Source organism: Pipistrellus hanaki (genome assembly GCF_964339955.1).
Source record: "Pipistrellus hanaki genome assembly, chromosome: 16".
NCBI classification, from domain to species: Eukaryota; Metazoa; Chordata; class Mammalia; order Chiroptera; family Vespertilionidae; genus Pipistrellus; species Pipistrellus hanaki.
In genome coordinates, this window is record NC_140518.1 from 1,483,036 (window position 1) to 1,502,851 (window position 19,816).

Sequence of the window (19,816 nt, forward strand, 5' to 3'; positions counted from 1 at the left end):
TGACGACACCCCGTTTATCTGTTTCCCTGTGACTCCTGCCGTGGCCCACGGCTCGGGAGCCGTGGCCCAGTCCCAGGCTGTGATCACTCACACGGAGTTTCCCCTGCACACGTACAGTTCCCGCTCTGCGTGCAGCCTCCGGCCGGCCCAGTGTGCAGAGTGTGCGGTGTGAGGCCAGGTCCGCCTCCCTCCACACACGGAGGCGTCTTGTTTTCATCCTTTTCTTCCACTTCCTGGTGTTTGTTGTTTTTCTCATGGGCTGGGCGAGCAGCCTCATTTCACCCCGTCCCCACGCCCCCGGGAGCCGGCCGGCCGCCCTGGGCGGGGTTCCCATGGTGAGCCCCACAGAAAGCTAAACACACGACGGACACACACACATGCTGACCCCGGAGGACGGGAGCGCCCTCCGCCCTGGCTGCCCCGCAGGCCTCCGGAGCCTCTCCTTCCCGAGTCTGCGCCGCCGGGTCCCTCTGCTCCGGCCGGCGGGTCCGCCTGAGCGTGAGGGGTGTCCAGGGACGTCCGCTCCCTCCTGGCGGGGCGGCCGTGAGGAAGGGTCAGAGGGCGCAGGGGACTGGTGACGGCTGGCAGCCCGTCACCTCAGTTAACCCAGAGCAGTCCCCTGGCGGCTGTCCCCTGTGTGTGTGTGGGTGACCATGCCCCAGCGCCTGGCAGGGAGCGGGTGACACTCAGAGAAAGAGGGGGCAGGAACCGTCGACCTGTGAACCAGGAGGTCACGGTTCCATTCCCCGTCAGGGCACATGCTGGGGTCGCAGGCTCCATTGCCAGTGGGGGGCGTGCAGGTGCAGGAGGCAGCTGGTCCATGATTCTCTCTCACCACTGATGTTTCTTTCTTTCTTCTTTTTTTTTCTTTGTAAATATTTTTACTGATTTTTTACAGAGAGGAAGGGAGAGGGACAGAGAGTTAGAAACATCAAAGAGAGAGACTCATCGATCAGTTGCCTCTTGCACACCCCCCACTGGGGATGTGCCCGCAACCAAGGTATATGCCCTGGACCGGAATTGAACCTGGGACCTTTCAGTCCGCAGGCCAACGCTCTATCCACTGAGCCACACCGGTTTTGGCACCATTGATGTTTCTATCTCTCGCTCCCTCTCCCTTCCTCTCTGAAATGAAAAATATTTTTTATAAAAAGGAGGCAGTGGGTGGGCCCATTGCAAACACAGCCTCCTCTCCCAGCTGGCATGTTCGAGGCGGGACTGTCCCAGGAGGGAGGCTGGCGGGGGCACCTGGTGAAGCTGACTCCTCCGCTCAGCCGGCCAGCTCCCAGCGCGGGAGGGAGCCCTGCCCCGGGCCTCACGGGGGACGGGACCTGCCCTTTGTCTGCAGGAAGCAGATGGCACATCTGCCCGGTCTGGCCCCAGCCCCAGGCTGAGCGCCCACACACTCACCGAGGACCAGGAAGGAAGGACGCCAGGCGTGCGGCCAGAGGAGCGGGCAGCTCGGCACTGCCCGCCGGCAGCCGGTCAGGCCCTGGCTGAGCGCCCGCTGGCAGGCGCCGGGAGCAGCAGCCTCTGCCCCGGCCACATGGGCTGCGGGGGCAGGAGAGGGCAGGCCTGGGGGTGGAGGGGGCGAGCCCGCAGGTGGTGTTCCCCTGAGAGAGAAGCCCTATCCTCACCCCGTGCGTGTACGTGTGTGTGTGCATGTGTGTGCGTGTACATGTGTATGTGCGTGTGTGTGCATGTGCATGTGCGTGTGCCTCCTCTGGAGCTGCGGGCTGTGCGGAGATCAGGGGCTTGAGGGTTTGAGAGGAGGCTGTCCTGGACCTGGCTGGGCCCTCGGGAGGGACCAGTGCCGGGGGGGGGGGGGGGGGTGTAAGGACCCGAGGGGAAGGCTGTGTGCAGACAGACAGGGCAGAGACGGCAGTGACGCCGCCCCAAACCCCCCAGCGCCGGGCCCGGACCTGGAAGAGCAGGGAGGACCTCCCACAGGCCCGGCCCACACCTCAACTTCGGGCTCTCAGCCTCCGGGACCGGGGAGAACTGGTCTCTGCTGTTGGAAGCCATCAGATGCAGGGGTCCGAGTCCCACCTGCCACGCAGGGCTCCTCGACACAGGGCACCCCACAGGCTGCGTCCCCTGAGGCCAGAGGCGGCTGGGGACCCAGCCAGTGCCCACTGGGCTCCCACGTCCCCAGGCACCCATCCGAGGCCCCGGGCCTCCCACAGGTGGGGGGGGGTGCGTGCTCAGGGCTGACGATGGAGGCTCAGTGACCACAGGAGGAGGCCGCGCTGCTGAACACACAATGCCAAGTTTAATGTTTTCTGAGAGCGTCAGGGCAGCGGGAAGCGGCGGTGGGCACCCTGCCGGGGGGCACGCCAGAGGCACGGAGTCGGGCGTCTGACCAGCAGAGCTCCTTCGGGGGGGACGCGGGGGCCCCGGATGGTGAAGGGGAGACTCGGGGGCCGAGGCCGGCAGTAGGAGTGGCCGGCCTGGGCATTCCCGGAGCGGGGACGGCTGCCCGGCCACAGGTGGCCGCAGGCCAGAGCACCGATGCCGGCAGCAGCCCCCGGGCGCCCACCCCCACCCAGCGGGCGTCTGGCCCCAGTGGGTGGGACTGCCTGTCCCTGAAACCCGAGGCAGGCGGGGGCCGAACCTCCAGCTCCTCCCGCTGCGAGCTGAGACGGGAGGGGTCTCGTAGGAAAGTGTCTGACCGTCTAACCGCCACGGCTGCTGCCTCCGAGGCCGCTGCGCGGGCGGCGTGTCTGTGGGGAGGGCAGAGGTGAGGACCGAGGACGGGAGTGAGGGGGTCAGGCCAGGCCGTGCCGCTCCGCGCTGGGGGCCCTGAGCTTTGCTGGAGGAGGAACATCTGCAGGTCCGGGCCCTGAGGTGCAGCTGTGTCAGGGCCGGCGGTCCCTCTGCAGCCCGACACCCCCCTCCGCTGCTGCGGCTCAGAAAGACCCCGAGCCCTCGGCGAGGCCCAGGGAGTCCCGGGAGTGGACACCGGTTGGGCTGGCCCGTGGAGGCTGCCTGTGGCCTAAGGCACGGAGCCGGTGTGGCCGCTGTCTCCTCCTGGGAAAGGCTCTCCTGCAGCCTCAGAGACGGGGGGGCCCCGGGGGCTGCGGGCTGTGGGAGGGCAGCCGCCACCCTCCTCTCCCTGCGGTTCCTGGGCTCGGCTCCGCTTTCAAAATCTGCATGATCGTTTGGAGCCTCAGGAGGAGGGGCGGCCGGGGTCACTTAAGGATTCGCCCACAGCGGGGAGCGCTCGCCAGCCTCACCCGCCTGCTCCACCACGATCACACCTCCGGAGATGATCCTACCTCCACAGACGGCAAGGCCCGGCCCCTGGCCCCCGGCCCCTCTGCCCCCCGGCCCCCGGCCCCCCAGCCCCCGGTCCCCGGCCCCCCGCCCACGGCTGCTCGTTCCTCCCTTTCCTGTGCGGGGCCTCGTGTCGAACGCCAAAGCGGGGGCGTGGGGCCCCCAGCGTGGGGAGAGCTGCGGGCGGCGGGCGCCCGGTGCGGGGCGGGGGGTGGCGTGGGAGGGCGTGGGGCGGGCGGGGGCGGGCGGGGGCGGGCGGGGGCCGGGCTAGGGCTCGGCGGCCGGCTTGACCAGGTAGCCGCTGAAGGTGATGTAGGTGTCGAACTCGTCGCTGAAGACGGCGTTGTCGCGCTCCCCGCGGAAGAGCCGCACCCACACCTCGTCCTGCTCGCCCAGCGCCAGCATCAGGCTCTGGCTCTGCATGATGCTGCGGTCGCTGACCTGCGCGTACAGGATGACCACCGGCTCCGCGTTGCGCATCACGTGCAGGTAGGTCTCCTTCTGGTTCCACGTGTGCACGTTGAGGCTGAAGAAGTACACGCCGGGCACGTAGCAGTAGAACTTGCCGGTGAACATGTTGAAGTGGCCGTACAGGTTCACAAACTCCGTGTCGAACACCACCGTCTGGTAGTAGGCGTCGCTGTGCAGCGGCTTCTTCCTGCCCACGGAGAAGGCCGCGTAGAGGCTCTTGCACCGGTCGCCGGGGGCGCCCGCCGAGCCCTTCTGGCCCTTGGGGCCGGCGTGGCCGCGCACGCCCGCGGCGCCGGGCCGGCCGAGCTTCCCCTGCAGGCCCCGCAGGCCCCGGTCGCCCTTCTCCCCTGGAGCGAAGGAGAGCAGGGCGTCAGGCACAGCCGCACCCCCCCCCCCCCCCACGGACGGGCCGTGCCCCAGGGCGGCCACCCGGTCCCTGCGGGAGGCCCCGGCCCCGGACGGAGCTAAGGGTGTGTCTGTCCTCCGGGGACAGCAAGGCCGGGCCACGCTCATGGCACAAATGGACGCAGGTGTTTGGGGCGCAGGGCCCGGCCCCTCGACTTCCCGGCATGACTTTGCGGGGCGAGGGCCCGCAGATGGCCTGATGGGGGGCGGGGAGCACCAAGCCCCAAACAGGAACCCCGAGGCCCAGCGTGTGAATGCAGGTGGGGGACCCGTCCCTCTGGGAGAGGGGCCCGAAGCCCCCAAACGGCACCTCCTCTCCCCCCCCCCGGGACCGCCGCCCGCTCCGGGCCCCGGGGAGCCCTTCGGCCCCCGTGTGGACAGAGCAGCCCCCCGGGGGCCCCACCTTTCAGGATGGTGATGTTGATCTGCGGCACGGGCACCGAGGGGTACAGGGGGGCGCCGGGGTCACAGCAGCGGTAACACCGGGAGGCCGGGGGCTCCTCGCCCTGCCGGGGGCCGTACCCGCCATGCCTGTCTTCCGCCCTGAGGAGGCAAGGACAGCACGGTCACAGGGGCACCGCGATCCGGGGGCCGGAACCCCCCTCCGCCGGGCCCGGCGCCCCGTCAGCCTCCCCTCTGCACAGACCCCGGGGCCTGCAGTGAGACGGGGAGAGAGCCCCTGCCTTCTGCAAACAGGAGTCAATAGTGATGGACCCTGGCCAGTGTGGCTCAGTGGACAGAGCGTCGGCCTGCGGGCAGAAGGGTCCCAGGTTCCATCCCGGTCAAGGGCCTGTGCCTTGGTTTCAGGCTCCATCCCTGGCCCTGGTCAGGGCGTGTGCGGGAGGCAACCGATGGATGTGTTTCTCTCACACCCATGTTCCTCTCTCTCTGTCTCTCCCCCCTCCCTTCCACTCGCTCTAAGAACCAATGAAAGAATACCCTCGGGCGAGGATGGACAGAAGAAACAGTGATGACAAAGCCGCCATAACCGGAGGCTTTGCAGGAGGGCGGCTGCGGGAGGACGGGCTGGAGACCAGGCCTTGGGGGCCGGTGACGGGCCGTCCCCCTCGGGCCCCTGGGCTTCCAGAAGATGCTCCGGCTTCTAAGCGGACTCCCTGTGAGCGAGAGGGTCCCGCGGAGCCACAGGAGCTGGAGGTGGGGGTGCAGCCTGACATGGGGGACCTGGCTCCTGGCTGAGGGGATGGTGGCGGCCCTGTGCTGCCACCGTGTGGCCATGGGATGCACTGCACCCTCATCTCCGCACTCAGGCTCTGGGCCGGACAGGACCCTCTTGGAGGTGACACAGTCCCTCTGGACGGCCAGCTCCTTACCTGCCCCCTCTCCTGCCCCCGCACCCAGAGCACCCAGGAAGCTGGGCTACAGGCCCGGGCTCAGCCACCCACACTCTGGCCAGGACTCCATCCAGAGACTCACCCGCCCCCAGGGGTGTGTGTGTGAACTGCAGGCCGGCCGCCCCTGCCCCGGAGGCTCCCTCCGTTCCAGGCACAGCCCCCCCTCGGCTGAGTCTCCCCAGCTCCCCCCCTGGCACTGTGGGCCAGGCTGACTGGTCTGTGTCTGTGCCCCCCACAACCTGAGAGTCCCCGGAGGCCAGGGGGTGCCTGTGTGTCTGCCGGGGCCTGGGAGACGGCGGCCACAGCAGCCACTCAGTGTCTGCGGAGTGAGAAGCAGAAGAGGGGCCGGAGGAGCGGGGGGCGGGGAGGGGGAAGGGGGCTCCTGTGCCCAGCCCCCCGAGTCCCGCTGTTCCCCGAAGGAGCCGAGCGGGGACCAGGCCGCCCAGGGCTCCAGTGAGAGCCCTGAGAGCCGAGCCGGCTGCCACCGGTGTCAGCGCCGCCCGCTCACGTGGACAGCTCCACGGAAACCTGCACGTTCCTGCGTTCCCGCACCGCCCCCGCCCCACAGAGCCTGCGTTCCCGCACCGCCCCCGCCCCACAGAGCCTGCGTTCCTGCACCGCCCCCGCCCCACAGAGCTGCCTCACTGAGGGCCCGGGCGGACAGTGCCACTGGGAGTTCATCACTTCTCCTGGATGGTTTAATCACTTCACCCACACCCGCAGCCTCACCCTCACCCTCACCCGCACCCGCACCCGCACCCACAGCCTCACCCTCACCTCACCTGCACCCGCACCCACAGCCTCACCCTCACCTCACCCGCACCCGCACCCACACCCTCACCCACACCCTCACCCTCTCCTGCACCCTCACCTCTACCCGCACCCGCACCCGCACCCGCACCCGCACCCGCACCCGCACCCGAACCCGCACCTCTCTGCAGGGTCCCTGTCCCGCAGCGGCTCCTTGGTGCCCTCCAGCTCCTGCGGCTCCTGGTCAGGGGGCACGCGGCCCAGCACGGGGCCACAGGCGAAGGCCAGCAGCAGGCAGCACGCCACCACGCGTGCGGGTCCGCGGGAGCCCATGGTCCCAGCGCCTGCGGGAGACACGGGGGGCGTCGGCAGGTCTGCGGAGACACAGCCCAGAGGAGTGTTCCCGGCCCGGACATCGCAGTGTCCCCGCTCCTGCCGGGAGGGCGGCCACACACACACACGCTGTCTCCTACACACGCTGTCACACACACTTTCACACACGCTGTCACACACACACACACGCTGTCACACACGCTGTCACACACGCTGCCTCCCACACACGCTGTCACACACACACTGTCACACATGCTGTCACACACACGCTGTCACACACGCTGTCACACACACTGTCACACACGCTGTTACACACACACTCTGTCACACACGCTGCCTCCCACCACGCTGTCACACACACTGTCACACATGCTGTCACACACACTCGCTGTCACACACACACTGCCTCCCACACACACTGTCACACACACACGCTGTCACATACGCCGTCTCCTACACACTATCTCACACACTGTCACACATGGAGTCTCCCACATACACTGTCATACGCTGTCATACACACACTCACACAAGCTGTCTCCTACACATACACACACACACACGCTCTCCCATACACATACACACGCTGTCTCATACACATATACACTGCCTCATACATACACACACACACACTGTCTCACACACACACAGTCACACAGTCACACATGCAACACACACATGCACATTATCACAGACTCACAAGCACACACATGTTCGCACACTTGACACACCTCGGTCCACTTCTACATGCACACTCACGCCCTGCCACATGCACACACATGCTCACACACTCCGCACACTCACGTCCTCCCGGGAGCCCTCCCGGAATCCATGTGCACACCGCTCGCCCCGAGCCTCAGCCCCAGGGCCCCTGGGGGCACCCAGCTGCCCGAGCCCACAGCCGCCCGGGAAGGGACCCCGCAGCTGCGGGGCCCCAGAGGGGTGTTACCGGCCCGATTAGCACGATGAGCAGAACCCAACACAGTGAGTAACGAGTCCCACAACCACGTGAGCAGGCAGGTGGCTGCACGGCACTCTGTGGCCACCAGGGGGCGCCACCAGCGAGCGTCCCGGAGCATCGAACTGGGAGCGGGGCTCAGGCCCAGGCCCAGGCCCGGCCCGAGCGCTGTCTCCTGGAGGCCAGCCCCGCTCTCGCTCCTGGTGCTGGGGGGGAAAGCACGGACAGCCCTTCAGGACGAGCTGTCCCTGGGGCCTCGTGAGCCCACGGAAGGCGAGGGCGGTCTCGGGCTCCAACAGGCACAGCCCCGGGGCTCCGCCGCGGGCTCCGCTGCCCGTGCACAGCACCCACCTGGGCTCCAGCCTAACCCCGAGGACCTGTGGCCGAGTTCACCGGCCGGGCTGCCCTGTGAGGGAGCGGCCGTGGGAACAGGGCCGCCCCCCGGGGGGACCACGGGACGGGGGCGCGGGAAGGGGGACAAGCTCCCTGCATCCATGCCTGCCTTTCTCCTCTGACGGTCCGGGACTCGGAGGCGGTTTCTCTGTTGGTGACGGTCTGTCTGCCCGGGGAGGCGGCTGTCACCTGGGCCAGGGCCCCTCACCCGACAGCGCGGAGGCCACGGGGGCCCCTCACCCCGACAGCAGGGAGGCCACGGGGGCCCCTCACCCCGACAGCCACGGGGGCCCCTCACCCCGACAGCGCGGAGGCCACGGGGCCCCTCACCCTGACAGCGCGGAGGCCACGGGACCAGGGCGATGCTCGGGGCCGGCTGGGGGAGGGGCCTGGGCAGGCAGAGCCGGACAGAAAGGGCACATGTGACAGCTCAGACCCAGAAAGGCCGCCCCGGGACCCCCTTCTCCCTGCACCCACTCCCCGCAGGACCCACCTCCCCGCTGGGTGTCAGCGGGCCCCACCGCCAAGTCCCCCACCAGCCCAGCATCGGGCCCAGGGACCCTCCCAGGCCCCCCGCCCCCAATCCCTGGGCCCTCAGTCCACGCCAGAGACTGTGGTTCGTAACGTGCACGTTAGTCCCTCTGCCCAGCCCGGCGATTGGCTCGGGGGCAGCGCTGGCCTATGAGACCCAGGAGGTCACGTCCGATTCCTGGTCAGGACACGGGCCCGGGCTGCGGGCTCGATCCCAGTAGGGGCAGCCAATCAATGATTCTCATCATCGACGTTTCTCTCTCGCCTCCTTTCCTCTCTGAAATCATTAAAAATATATATATTTTTTTGAAATATATTTTATTGATTTTATACAGAGAGGAAGGGAGAGAGATAGTTAGAAACATCGATGAGAGAGAGTCACCGATCAGCTGCCTCCTGCACACCCTGTACTGGGGATATGCCCGCAACCAAGGTACATGCCCTTGACCGGAATTGAACCCGGGACCCTTCAGTCCCCAAGCCGACGCTCTATCCATTGAGCCAAACCGGTCCCGGCAAAAAATATTTTTTAAAAAGAAAGAGAGAGAGAGAGCAGTTAGCCAGAGATTCCCTAATTCTTAGGCGCCAGGGAAGGGGTTGGGGTGCGGACTCCACAGCTGCCCTCCTGTCCCATCAGAGACTCACCGGCCCTCAGCCCTGACTGGGTGCCTCCCCCACGCGGCTGGCGGAGCCCTGCCCTCCTGCTCCGTCTGCTCTGCCCTCCGTCCGTCGTCTGTGCGCGCCCGCTCTGCCGGGGCCGGTCCCTCGGCGGCCGCGCTCCCGGGCGGCTGCACGGACTGCTGACCGGGCGCCGTCGATCGTGCTCGGCGGCCCTATCGCCGCGTTTCCTGTTTTCCCGTCGCCTCAATAATCACGCTTTTTTCCCTTTTAAATGCCAACTCGCATCCCTTGGAAGGAAAGAGGTTTTCCTTTCTTCAAGCTGGAGTTTTGTTGGGAGGGGGGCGGGGGGGGCGGAAGGAAATCCAAATCATTCGCTTTGGAACGGGGGCGGGGGGGCAGAGCTGCTCTGTCTTCGGGGGGGGGGGCGGGCTGGGCCACGTGGGAGACTGCGCAGCATCTCTGACTCCACCCCTAGGGGCCCTCAGCACCCACCCCAGAGGGGTCCCCAAAACACACCTCCCCCGGCACCACGTGTCCCGGGGCACCCCCCCTGAGAAATGGGGCCCCACTGTCCCTCCCTTCCTTCCTCTTTCTCTCTCTCTCTCTCTCTCTCTCTCTCTCTCTCTTTCTTCTTCCCTCCTTCCTTCCTAATATGTTTTTATTGCTTGTCAGGTGGAGAGGAAGGGAGAGAGAAGCATCAGTGAGGGAGACTGGTTGGCTGCCTCCTGCACGCCCCCTCCTGGGGATCGAGCCCGCAACCCAGGCGTGTGCCCTGCCCGGGACCCGAACGGGACCTGCTGGTCCGTGGGGCGATGCTGCTGGTCTCTTCTCATGAGGGAGGGCTTCTGTGCCGGAGGAGGAGGTGGCAGCGGCGGTGGGCCGGGGTGACGGCCGGGGTGACGGTTGTGGTGACGGTCGGGGTGACAGTTGGGGTGACGGCCGGGGTGACGGCCGGGGTGATGGTTGGGGTGACGGCCAGGGGGAGGTGACGGCCGGGGTGACGGCCGGGGTGACGGCCGGGGTGACGGCCGGGGGTGGTGACGGCCCAGGGAGAGGCGGGGCCCCGGGTGGACCGTGCGGCAGCAGGGCTCCGCTCTGGACGCCCCCCTCCTCCAGACACGTCTTTGGAACCGTGTGCCGAGGCCTCTGTTCCCTCAGCCATGGGCGGCCGGACCGGACCCGGTGGCTGCAGCCCCGCTGAGCCGGCCCGCCCCCCACAGACGTCGCCGAGGGGCAGGCCTGCGGGGAGGCGGCTCTCAGAGGCGCAGGCTCGGGGGGCGGGCGGGGCGGGCAGTGCTCCCGGGAGACCGGCCCGCGTGGCCTCTGCGTCTGGGGTCCCTCCCAGCGTGACTCCAGTCTGGACTCGCCTCCCAAACCCGGGGAGGGGGCCCATCTGCCAGGATCCAGGGCGCCCAGGGCACCCTCTGCTCCCGCCTGGCCGCTCGGACAGACCCCTCCTCCCCGCCCTGCGGCCCCAGCTCCGGGCCGGGAGGAGCGGCCCCTCCCAGCAGGGGCAGGGGAGGGCCACCGCAGGGCCTGGAGGAGGCAGGAGGCTGCAGACCCCTCCTTGTCCGCACTCTGCCCTCTCGGTCCTGCCTGGGCCTGGGCGCACCCCTTTTTCTCCCATCCTCACCCAAGGGTATGTTCCCACCATCCTTAGGGAGAGTGGGAGCGGGAGAGACGGAGAAACATCCATGTGAGAGACGGGTTGCCTCCCACAGGAGCCCCCACCAGGGCCCGGCCCCAGGAGGAACCTCCGTGCCCTTGACCGGAATCAAACCCGGGACCCTTTGGTCCGCAGGCCGAGGCTCTACCCACTGGGCCACACTGGCCGCGGCTGGGTGCACCCTTTGAGGAGGTGAGGCTCACATTGACCGAGCGAGATTTCTTCTGGTTAAAACCGGCCGGCACCTTTGTCCCCGCCCACCTCCGTGAGGTCACCCCGAGGCTGACAGTCACCCCCCTCGGGGGCGGGGGGCTCACTCAGCACCACCTGTGGGAGCCACACCCGGCCCAGCGCCTGGTGAACGTGGCGCTCCCACCTCCGCCGCCGTGGGCGCCAGCTGCTGCGCGGGAGGGCGGACCTCCGGATCGGCCGCCCCCGGCACACGGCCAGCTGCCCGCCACGCGGCCACAGCTCCCGGGCCGCGGCCTCGGAGAGGGGACAGGCCGGGGACAGCGCCGGGCGGACGGCACGCGTGGAGTTGAAATGGCGAGTGGGTGGCACTCGAGGCCGGCGCTGCCCAACGGGGAGCTGTTTCACGGCAGATGATTGACACGGAAACAAAATTCAAAACTCAGATCCTGGTCACGCTGGCCACGTCCCAAGCTCCTGGGAGCCACACGTGGCTGGAGCCACCACACCGAGCGGGCGGCGGGGCAGGGACCGCCCGTGAGCGTGTCCTGGCGCCGGGCGGCTGGCAGGCAGGAAGGAGTCGCAAAGCAAGAGCAGCTGGGACTCGGGGTCCGCAGACGCCTGCCCGTCCTGCACCCCAACCCCATCTGCCCCAGACTCAGTCCAGTGTCTGCCTGGCCACAGGGCCCAGACGTTCCCCGATCCCATCTGTGTCTCCCGAGGACCCTCGTCCGCTGGGACCTCCGCCCACCCCGTGCCTTCTGGGTCCGGAGCCCTCAGCCTGGCGTCCCTGCCAGCAGCCTCCTGTGCCAGGCTCAGCGCCCACTGCTGCCTCCGCCCCCCGCCCCGGCCCCCGCCCCCGCCCCTGGCTGCCATGGCCTCCGCCGAATTCTCCGTGGACATGGGTGCTGCGGGAGTCTCTGCAGGAGGGCTCCTGGACTCGGGCCCGGGTGCCCGGAGGGAGGAGGCGTCGTGTTGGGGTGCCCTCAGCCCCGATGACCATGGGGTTTCTCCCCAGAAGCCGGCCCGCACGCCCAGACCCCGGAGGAGGGGCAGGGAGACGCCAGCTCGTGGTCCTCCTGCCCGGCAGCCCCGGTCCCGGCCTCTCCGGGGCCCCCAGGCCTGCAGAGGAGGCGGATGGGGGAGGGGGGCGGGGGCTCAGGTCACGGGGGTGAGCGGTGCTTTCCTGAGAGACGGGGTGACCACACACTGGCCCCCCCTTTCCGAGAAGCGGCCCCGGGGCCCGGGGAGCGTCTGCTCCTGAGGCTGCCTGTGCCCCCGGCCCACGGCCAGGGCCCGCGGGGCTTTCCGGGACTCGGAGGGACTCGGGGCGGCTCTGCTGGGGACAGAGCAGCGAAGGAAAGCGGGGCCTCGGCCCCCGCACCCTAAAACATCCCCATCCTCCTGGGGCGACTCCGCCAGGAGCGGCTCACGGGGCAGAGAGCCAGCCTGCCGCCCAGGCCCGGCCCGGCCTCCGGGGCAACTGCCAGCGCCCGGCGCTCGCTCCGGCCGCGCTCACAAAGGGCTCCTTGACGGGCGTCCTCGGCCGACCTCCCGGCTGTGGTCCCGGCGGCGCTGGCCGCTGCCTGGAGAGCCCGCGGAGGGGAGCGGGGAGCCGGGGAGCCAGGAGCCGGTGCTGCGCCCTGAGCCGCCGCAGGTGGCTGCCCGCACCTCCCGCAGCCCACCCCTCCGGAGCCGACCGCGTGTCCGACGGGAGCACGGACGGGCCTGAGCCTGCGCCCACCGCCCTCCGCTCACAGCGTTCCCGTCTCGGCGTTCCCAGGGCCTGGACAGCACCTTCAAGCTGTGCAGCCGCCGCCAGGGGAGCCGGCAGAGACAGGGCCCTGAGCCATGCCGCCGGCTGCCGGGCAAGAAAAGAATCCAGCCCGGCGTCCGGTCAGCCCACGGCCCAGCCCGGCCCGGCCCCGGCTCTGGCTCACAGCGCCATGTCCTCCGTCCTGCCTCCATCGGCCGCAGGCGCGGAGCGGCTGCCCCCTGAGGGACGGGGCTCTCCCGCTGAGCCCTGGCCCTCGGCGCCTCCCCCAAACACCCGCTGCCTGTCATTCCCCACGTGGCCGTGGCCGTGGCCGTGGCCGTGGCGTCGGTCCCGCCCGCCTGGGCTGTGCTCTCCAAACAGTAGCCCGAGCCCCCGGCTGCTCACTGAGTCAAAACAAACAGACGGAGCTCAGCGGACGCGCTGACGGACGCCCGGGGAGGGGCACGCGCTCTGCGGAAGCTCTGCCGGCAGCGCTGGGCCGGAGCCAGGCCCGACCACCCTGAACCCCTCGGGGCTCCTTAGACCCGGGCCCCGTGCCCACCGTGCCCGCTGCCTGGGTGCTCAGCGGGTGGAGACGGCGCCCGCGACCCGGGCCCAGCCAGAGGCTGGGGAGCCATGTGGCCCCGGCCCCCGTGCCCGCCACTCTGACCCGTCCCCTCGCTCCGAGGTCTCTGTCCTTCCCCTCGGCCTCCTCAGCTCTTCGCCGCATCCCCCCCACCCCCCGCTCACCAGGGCGGCGCCCACACTGCAGGCCGAGCCCCGGGGCCACGGGGAGATAAAGGGCCGCCTCGCCCCAGCTCCCGCCTCACCCTGCCGCCCCCCCTTCCCAACACCGTGTCCTCCACTCCTGGAGCCACTCGCAGTCCCCACACCAGTCCCAGCCCCCCGTGTCTCTCCCTCCCCGTCCCCTCCCCCAAGGCGCTCTGCAGACTCCGGCCAGATGCCACCTCCTCCGGGCAGGCCTCCGGGCGGGCTGTCTGCGACCGCTGCTTCCTGGCCGGCCCCTCGCACCAGGCGCTCCCCGTGGCGGCGGGGCCTCCGGCCCGCGGCCCGGCGCTGGCGGCTGGCTTTGAAGCCGGTGGCCTCCACGCCACCTCCCGGCCATTCCCGGCAGAGCCGTCCTCCCAGGGGCTGGGGAGCCCACACACTGGCCGGGTGGCTAGACAGACGGACAGGGGCGGGGGAGTGACGCAGGGCACAGGACACGGGATCCTGGCGCGGCCGCTGACCGTCCTTCTCCAAACGGGCCTCTCCCGCTCCGAAAAGCGCTGCTTCGGAAGCGGCACGGCCCACGCCTGTGGCCACGGCCCCCACCCGTCTCCTGACGAGCCGTGAGCTACGTAAACTGGGGGGCACACACCTCCCGCTGCGCCCCGCTGGTGCCGCATAAGGGGGCGGCAGAGCTGCGAACCAGGGCACGCACCTCAATAAGCGGTAACTGACGCCGGAGGGGGGGTCCGCCGGCCGCAGCCCTCAGCGGCCTCTGCAGACAGACGGCCGTTCAGGGACGCAGAGAGGCAGTCACAAGTGGTGATGGTGAAAGCACGGGCTGCAGACACGTGTGTGGACGCGCGCACATGCATGCACACACATACATACGTGTGCACACACACCCACACACATGCACACACAGGACCCGGCGGCCACCCACCTGGCTGCCGGCGGCCGCCCCTCGGGCGCTCAGCCCGGGTGTGCCGGGGGCCTGCGCCGCCCTGGGTCCGGGCGCACCAGGCCCAGCTTGTCCCCATTAGTCCCGTTGTTTTCCGCCCCGAGAAGGACAAACAGCCCCGCCCTGGGGCTCCAGATCCCGGGAATTCGCCTCCAGCACAGAGCAGCAGGGTGGGGGAGGGGACCGGGTCCCCAGGCAAATTCGGCCCTGGTGTTTGGTGACTGTGCCGGCAGGGTGGGCTCTGGGGCGCGGGGAGCAGACGCCCAGCTGTGGACCGGGTCAGGCCGGACAGACAGGAACCATCCCTGCGCCCCGGCAGGGCGAGCCCCCTGAGCCACGTAAGCACCGGCCAGGGCGGAGGTGGCGGTGCGGGCGGCTGTGTTTTCACACACGTGTCGCCCGTGACCCCTCACCCCGGCCCCACAGTGGGGAGGGGCTGGGGCTCAGGTGAGCCCCAAATGCCTGACCCTTCACCCTGAGGGGTTAGGGAACGTGTCGGCATCACCAGGGGCAGCAGCCACCAGGGACCTGGCCGGGCCTGGGCCCTGGATGTCCTGGTGCCCCCGCCCCCCTCTACCCGCCCTGCTCCGGCCGCCACCCGCCGTCTGCTTCTGCCCTGCCCCTGCCCGCAGCCTCCTGTGCAGCTTCCTCTCTTTTCAAGGAAAATTCCTGCAGAAGCCAGAGAGCCAGGGAGCCAGGGAGCAGGGAGCAGGGAGCCAGAGAGCCAGGGAGCAGGGAGCAGGGAGCCAGAGAGCCAGGGAGCAGGGAGCAGGGAGCCAGGGCCGGTCGGGCACCAGGGCAGCCTGCCCGCGGCTGTCCCTGCAGCCTCCTGGACGGGCAGATGCCCAGGCGGCTGTGCCAGGCCCGTGCCAGCTGAGGAGGGCTGGCTCAGAGGCCTCGGGGCAGGCGAGGAGCACCTGTGGGGGGTGGCAGGGAGCCTCCCGTACCCCTGCCCACACTGCCCCCCTCGGAGCCCAGCTCTGGGAGGCGGGCGGGGGGCTGCCCGGGGCGCTGAGGGCCACTCCGTTCGACCCAAAGGGGCCAAGAGGCCCTGTTCTCACAGCTGAGCCTGTCCCGGGAGGCGAGGGGGTCAGAGGTCACAGAAGCTCGGGGAGAGGGGACCCCCAGTGTGCCCGGCCGCGGTGTCTGTGGTTCCGGTGTGCAGACTGGCCCTGCCAGGCCAGGGACCCCGCACAGACCCGGCAGGCTCCTGAGGGTGCCGAACCCTGGCCTCACGGGACCAGCTCTTGGGGCTGCTCCCTCCCCGCCCCCCCGCCCCCCACCCCCTGCCGTGCAGGCTTCCCGGGGCCTGTCCACACCGCCCTCCACGCCGCAGGCTCCTGGCGCTGCCTGAGGCCGGATGTGCCTGAGATCTTGTTCGGGGAGCTGCCTGGTCTCGCTTGACCTTAAGGGAAGGCAGAGTTCACCGGCCAGTGTGGCTCAGTGGTGGAGCGTCAAGGCCACGGTTCCATTCCCGGTCAAGGCATGTGCCCAGGTTGTGGGCTCGATCCCCAGTCGGGGATGTGCAGGAGGCAGCTGGTCCGTGATTCTCTCTCATCGTTGATGTTTCTCTCTCCCTCTCCCTTCCTCTCTGACATCAATAAAAATATTTTTAAAGAGAGAGAGAGAGGCGAGAGAGCACGCTGAGGGCAGAGTTCCACAGGTGAAAACAGGACAACAATGGCACCCACAGGTTCCGCAGCCCTGGGAGGAGTGGCTGCGAAGCCAGCCCCCGGTTAAACATTTCTGGGTCTCGGGCAGGGAGACGGGCTCCCCCGGCGGAGCGGCAGGCGGCGCTGCCGGGGCAGTGGGGGCTGGGACCCGGAACTCCCAGGTTCCAGTGCCAGGCCCGGGCGGCACAGGGACCCCCTGGCCTCCAGCCCCGAGGAAAAGGGCAGGAGCCGCGGAGTCCCGGAGGGCGCCAGCAGCCCGGCTCTATCTGCCGGATTCCTTTCATCTCTGCTCCGATGGGTGACGTTCACGGCCCAAATGCTCGGCTGGTGAGTCATGCTAATTACAGCTGGTGGCTGGGGGCGGGCAGAGGCACCGGCAGAACGACAGAAAGCAGCAGATTCCAACTGAACGTGAGGGGCTGCCCCACCCCGGGGAGGAGCCTGGGACCGCCCCGGCCACGTCGCCCGTCCCCTCCCACCTGTGGGTGCCCCTGGCCGCCTGCTCCCGGTGCCCCGATGGGCAGCAGCCGCCGGTACGGAGCGCCGCTGCCTGCCGGGCAGATGCCGAGTACGGGCACTGCCCTGGGCCTCTCCGGAGATGGGGCGGGAGGAGAGGAGAGAGAGCAGGAGAGAGGAGGAGAGAGGAGGAGAGAGAGCAGGAGAGAGAGCACCAGAGAGAGGAGAGAGGAGAAGAGAGAGCAGGAGAGAGGAGGAGAGAGAGGAGGAAAGAGAGAAGAGAGAGGAGAGAGAGAGAGAAGAGGAGAGAGCAGGAGAGAGAGGAGGAGAGAGAACAGGGTCCCGGAAAGCAGCCGGCCTGCCCTGTGCCCAGGCCTGTCTCTGGGGGCAGCTGGGACGAGGACGTTGGGAGGGGAAGCTCGGGTTCCGGCCGGAGCTCGGTTGCTCAGCCCCATGCCCTCCGGGGCCCAGAGAGCAGGCGGGAGCGGTCCCACTGCGGCAGCATCGGGGCGAGGGCGAGCCTCTGGAGCTTCGAGGCCGAACGTGCCATGGTGGGATTGCTGGGAATTTTGTTCTGGGCCTGCTTGTGTGAGAAACACACACAGACGCACACGCACACACGTACAGGCACACGCACACGCACACATGTACACGCACACGCACACACACACATGTACATGCACACGCACACACACCTCCAGGCCGCCACTGTTTTCAGTGCCGTGATGGTAGTTGGAGCTCCTCTCTCCCCCTCAGCTCCCAGGTCCAGGGGAGGAGGGAGGAGACGGGGAGGACGAGTCCCCTCTGACCCCTGACTCCCCTCCACCCACACGTCCTTCCTCCCCTCCGGTCACAGGGACCGGGCCCCGCGGCCTCTCCCTCGCGCCCAGCAGCAGGGCCTCGGTTTGGGGCCTGGGCCTGGGCCTGCCGGCCGCTCTCCGGCCTGGGAAAAGGCCTCTGAGGACCTCACAGCCCCCGGGGACCGGGACCCAGCCAGCAGCGGCGGCAATCCAGTTCCTCAGGACACTCTGCCTTTTCTGTTTGTTTGTTTTTTTTGTTAATTCTCACCTGAGGGTAATCTTTCCATTGCTTTCCAGAGAGAGTAGAAAGGAGGGAGGAAGGGGGGGGGGAGAGAGAGAGGAACATCAATGTGAGAGAGACAGAGACACACTGGCTGGTTGCCTCCACACGCAGCCAACCAGGGGCCGTGGAGAGAACCTGCAACCAAGGTACCTGCCCTTGACCGGAATCAAACTCGAGACCCATGTGCGCATGGGCGGGCGCACTGACCATTGAGCCACACTGGCCAGGGCCACTCCTCATTTTCAAAGCTCCACGTGGGCCCAGCGGCCTCCATGCTCAGAAACTAAGTGACAAAAAGGACAGAACCAGTCCCCAGCGAGGCGGCTCCCTGCCCCCCAGCAGGTCAGGAGGCTGCGAGTGCCGGGGGGGGGGGGGCTCCCTGGGAGACACGGGCTGCCCCGCAATCGGCATGGTGGGCCAGGCGGACCGGTGCGGGGCCAGGGCGGTGGGAAGCGCACCTGCAGCCTGGCCATGCCCGGAAGCACCAGAGGCCACGCACCCAGCGCCAGGGCAGGTCAGGGCCGCACCCGGGGGGCCCGGAAAAGGCACGTGCATCTCCCATTCCGGCCGGAGTCCTTCCGGAGCCCGGCTCAGGCCGGCACTTCCTGTCCGGGTGGCGCCCCGTGGCCCCGGGCAGGCGGGACAGCCCTGCTGTCAGGGGGCCAGGTGGCATCGGGGCGGGGGCTCCCCACGGGAGCAGAGGGGGACGTGGGACAATTCCTTTCCCTTTCTCACCCTCCGAAAATTGCAGAGAAGAGAGACGCGAGAGGAGCACCCCACAAAACACAGGAGAGACCCCCACTCCTGGCAGCACCCTCGGGCCACCGAGCCCAGCCCCCTCCCTGCAGGACCCAGGCTCACACCCCCCCCCCCCAGCTCCCAGTCTTTGGGCCGCTTTGCCACAACTGCCACCGGCCCCTCCCACCGGCTCCCGGCCGGCCTGGCAGCTCAGGCGGCTGCCTGTCCTCCCGCCCGGCTCCCGCTGAGCCGCTGAGGAGCCGGAGCGGAGCCGGCAGCCCTGGTCCCCCGCCCCGTCCCCCGCCCCGTCCCCACCACCTACCTCCGGCCGGTCCTCGGGCCTCCGCCCAGCGCCTCTTAGAGCATCTCGGGCCGCCGGCCGGCCGGGCACAGACGTGTCGGAGAGCGGGAAGCCGGAGAAAGTCCGGGGCAGGCGGGGAGGGGCGGCGGTGCAGGCGGCGGGCACCTCGGTCTCCTGGGCTCCGGTCTCGGCCAGAAGCGGAAACGGGTTTCTGGAAAGTGAAGGAAGAGCCGGAGGAGCGGCCGCCGCGTCAGGAGCGGAGCCCCGCCAGATGTGAGCGCCCGGCCCCGATCCGCCTTCCAAACAGCAGCCCGCCGAGCGTTAACTGTGTGTGTGCCTGGCGGGCCGGGAGCCGCCTCCTCCCCGGCCCCCGGGGAGCGCCCTCGGAGTGCCTGCAAGTCCACCCGGGCGGGGCGGGGCGCCTGGGAACCCCGGGGTGCCTGGTGGCGGGGGCGGGATTCCGGGAGCTCGCCCGGAGGGATGGAGTCTCCCCCGGGCAGCCCTGAGACGCGCCCTGGACCAGGGCCGCCCCCTGGGGACGGGGCCACGGTGGTTTGGGGAGACCTGCGGACCCCCACAGCGGAGCGCAGAGGTCCTGGGGGCACACACACCAGCCTCTTCGGACCGAGCTGGTCTGTCGCCCTGGTCAGAGCCAGGAGGGCGTGAGGGCCTGGCACTGCCTTCTCAGCCTCGTTCTTCCTAGGAGAGCCCCGCTCTCCTCCCTCTCACACTCCGTCTTCCTTTTTTTTTTTTTTTTTAATATATTTTATTGATTTTTCACAGCGAGGAAGAGAGAGGGATAGAGAGTTAGAAACGTTGATGAGAGAGAATCATCGACCAGCTGCCTCTTGCACACCCCCCACTGGGGATGTGCCCGCAACCAAGGTACATGCCCTTGACCGGAATCGAACCCGGGACCTTTCAGTCCACAGGCCGACACTCTATCCACTGAGCCACACCGGTGCCGGCCTGTCTTCCTTTTTTAAAACATTTTTTTACTGATGTCAGAGAGGAAGGGAGAGGGAGAGAGAGAAATATCAATGATGAGAGAGAATCATCCATCCATCCATCCTGTACGCCCCCTACTGGGGATGGAGCCTGAAACCCAGGCACATGCCCTGACAGGGAACCAAACCAGCGACCTTCCGGTTCCTAGGTCGATGCTCAACCATTG

The 19,816-nt window shown here is 68.6% G+C and overlaps 1 protein-coding gene across 5 annotated transcripts; it reads right to left on the bottom strand.

The window, feature by feature from the left end:
• Positions 1 to 2,250: 2,250 nt before the first annotated feature.
• On the bottom strand, positions 2,251 to 19,075 carry C1QTNF1 (C1q and TNF related 1). Of its 5 annotated transcripts, none has more exons than XM_084862063.1 (4): positions 18,664 to 19,075; positions 6,436 to 6,598; positions 4,556 to 4,695; positions 2,251 to 4,094 (listed from the first exon to the last, which is right to left on the bottom strand). In XM_084862063.1, exons 2-4 carry the CDS (start codon positions 6,585 to 6,587, stop codon positions 3,544 to 3,546), a joined length of 843 nt encoding a protein of 280 aa, XP_084718189.1. In that variant the 5' UTR covers positions 6,588 to 6,598; positions 18,664 to 19,075; the 3' UTR covers positions 2,251 to 3,543. The 5 variants fall into 5 exon arrangements, with proteins under 5 accessions (XP_084718189.1, XP_084718188.1, XP_084718191.1 ...); XM_084862062.1 differs by lacking the exon at positions 18,664 to 19,075 and adding an exon at positions 16,544 to 16,681; XM_084862065.1 differs by lacking the exon at positions 18,664 to 19,075 and adding an exon at positions 14,146 to 14,169.
• Positions 19,076 to 19,816: the final 741 nt, after the last annotated feature.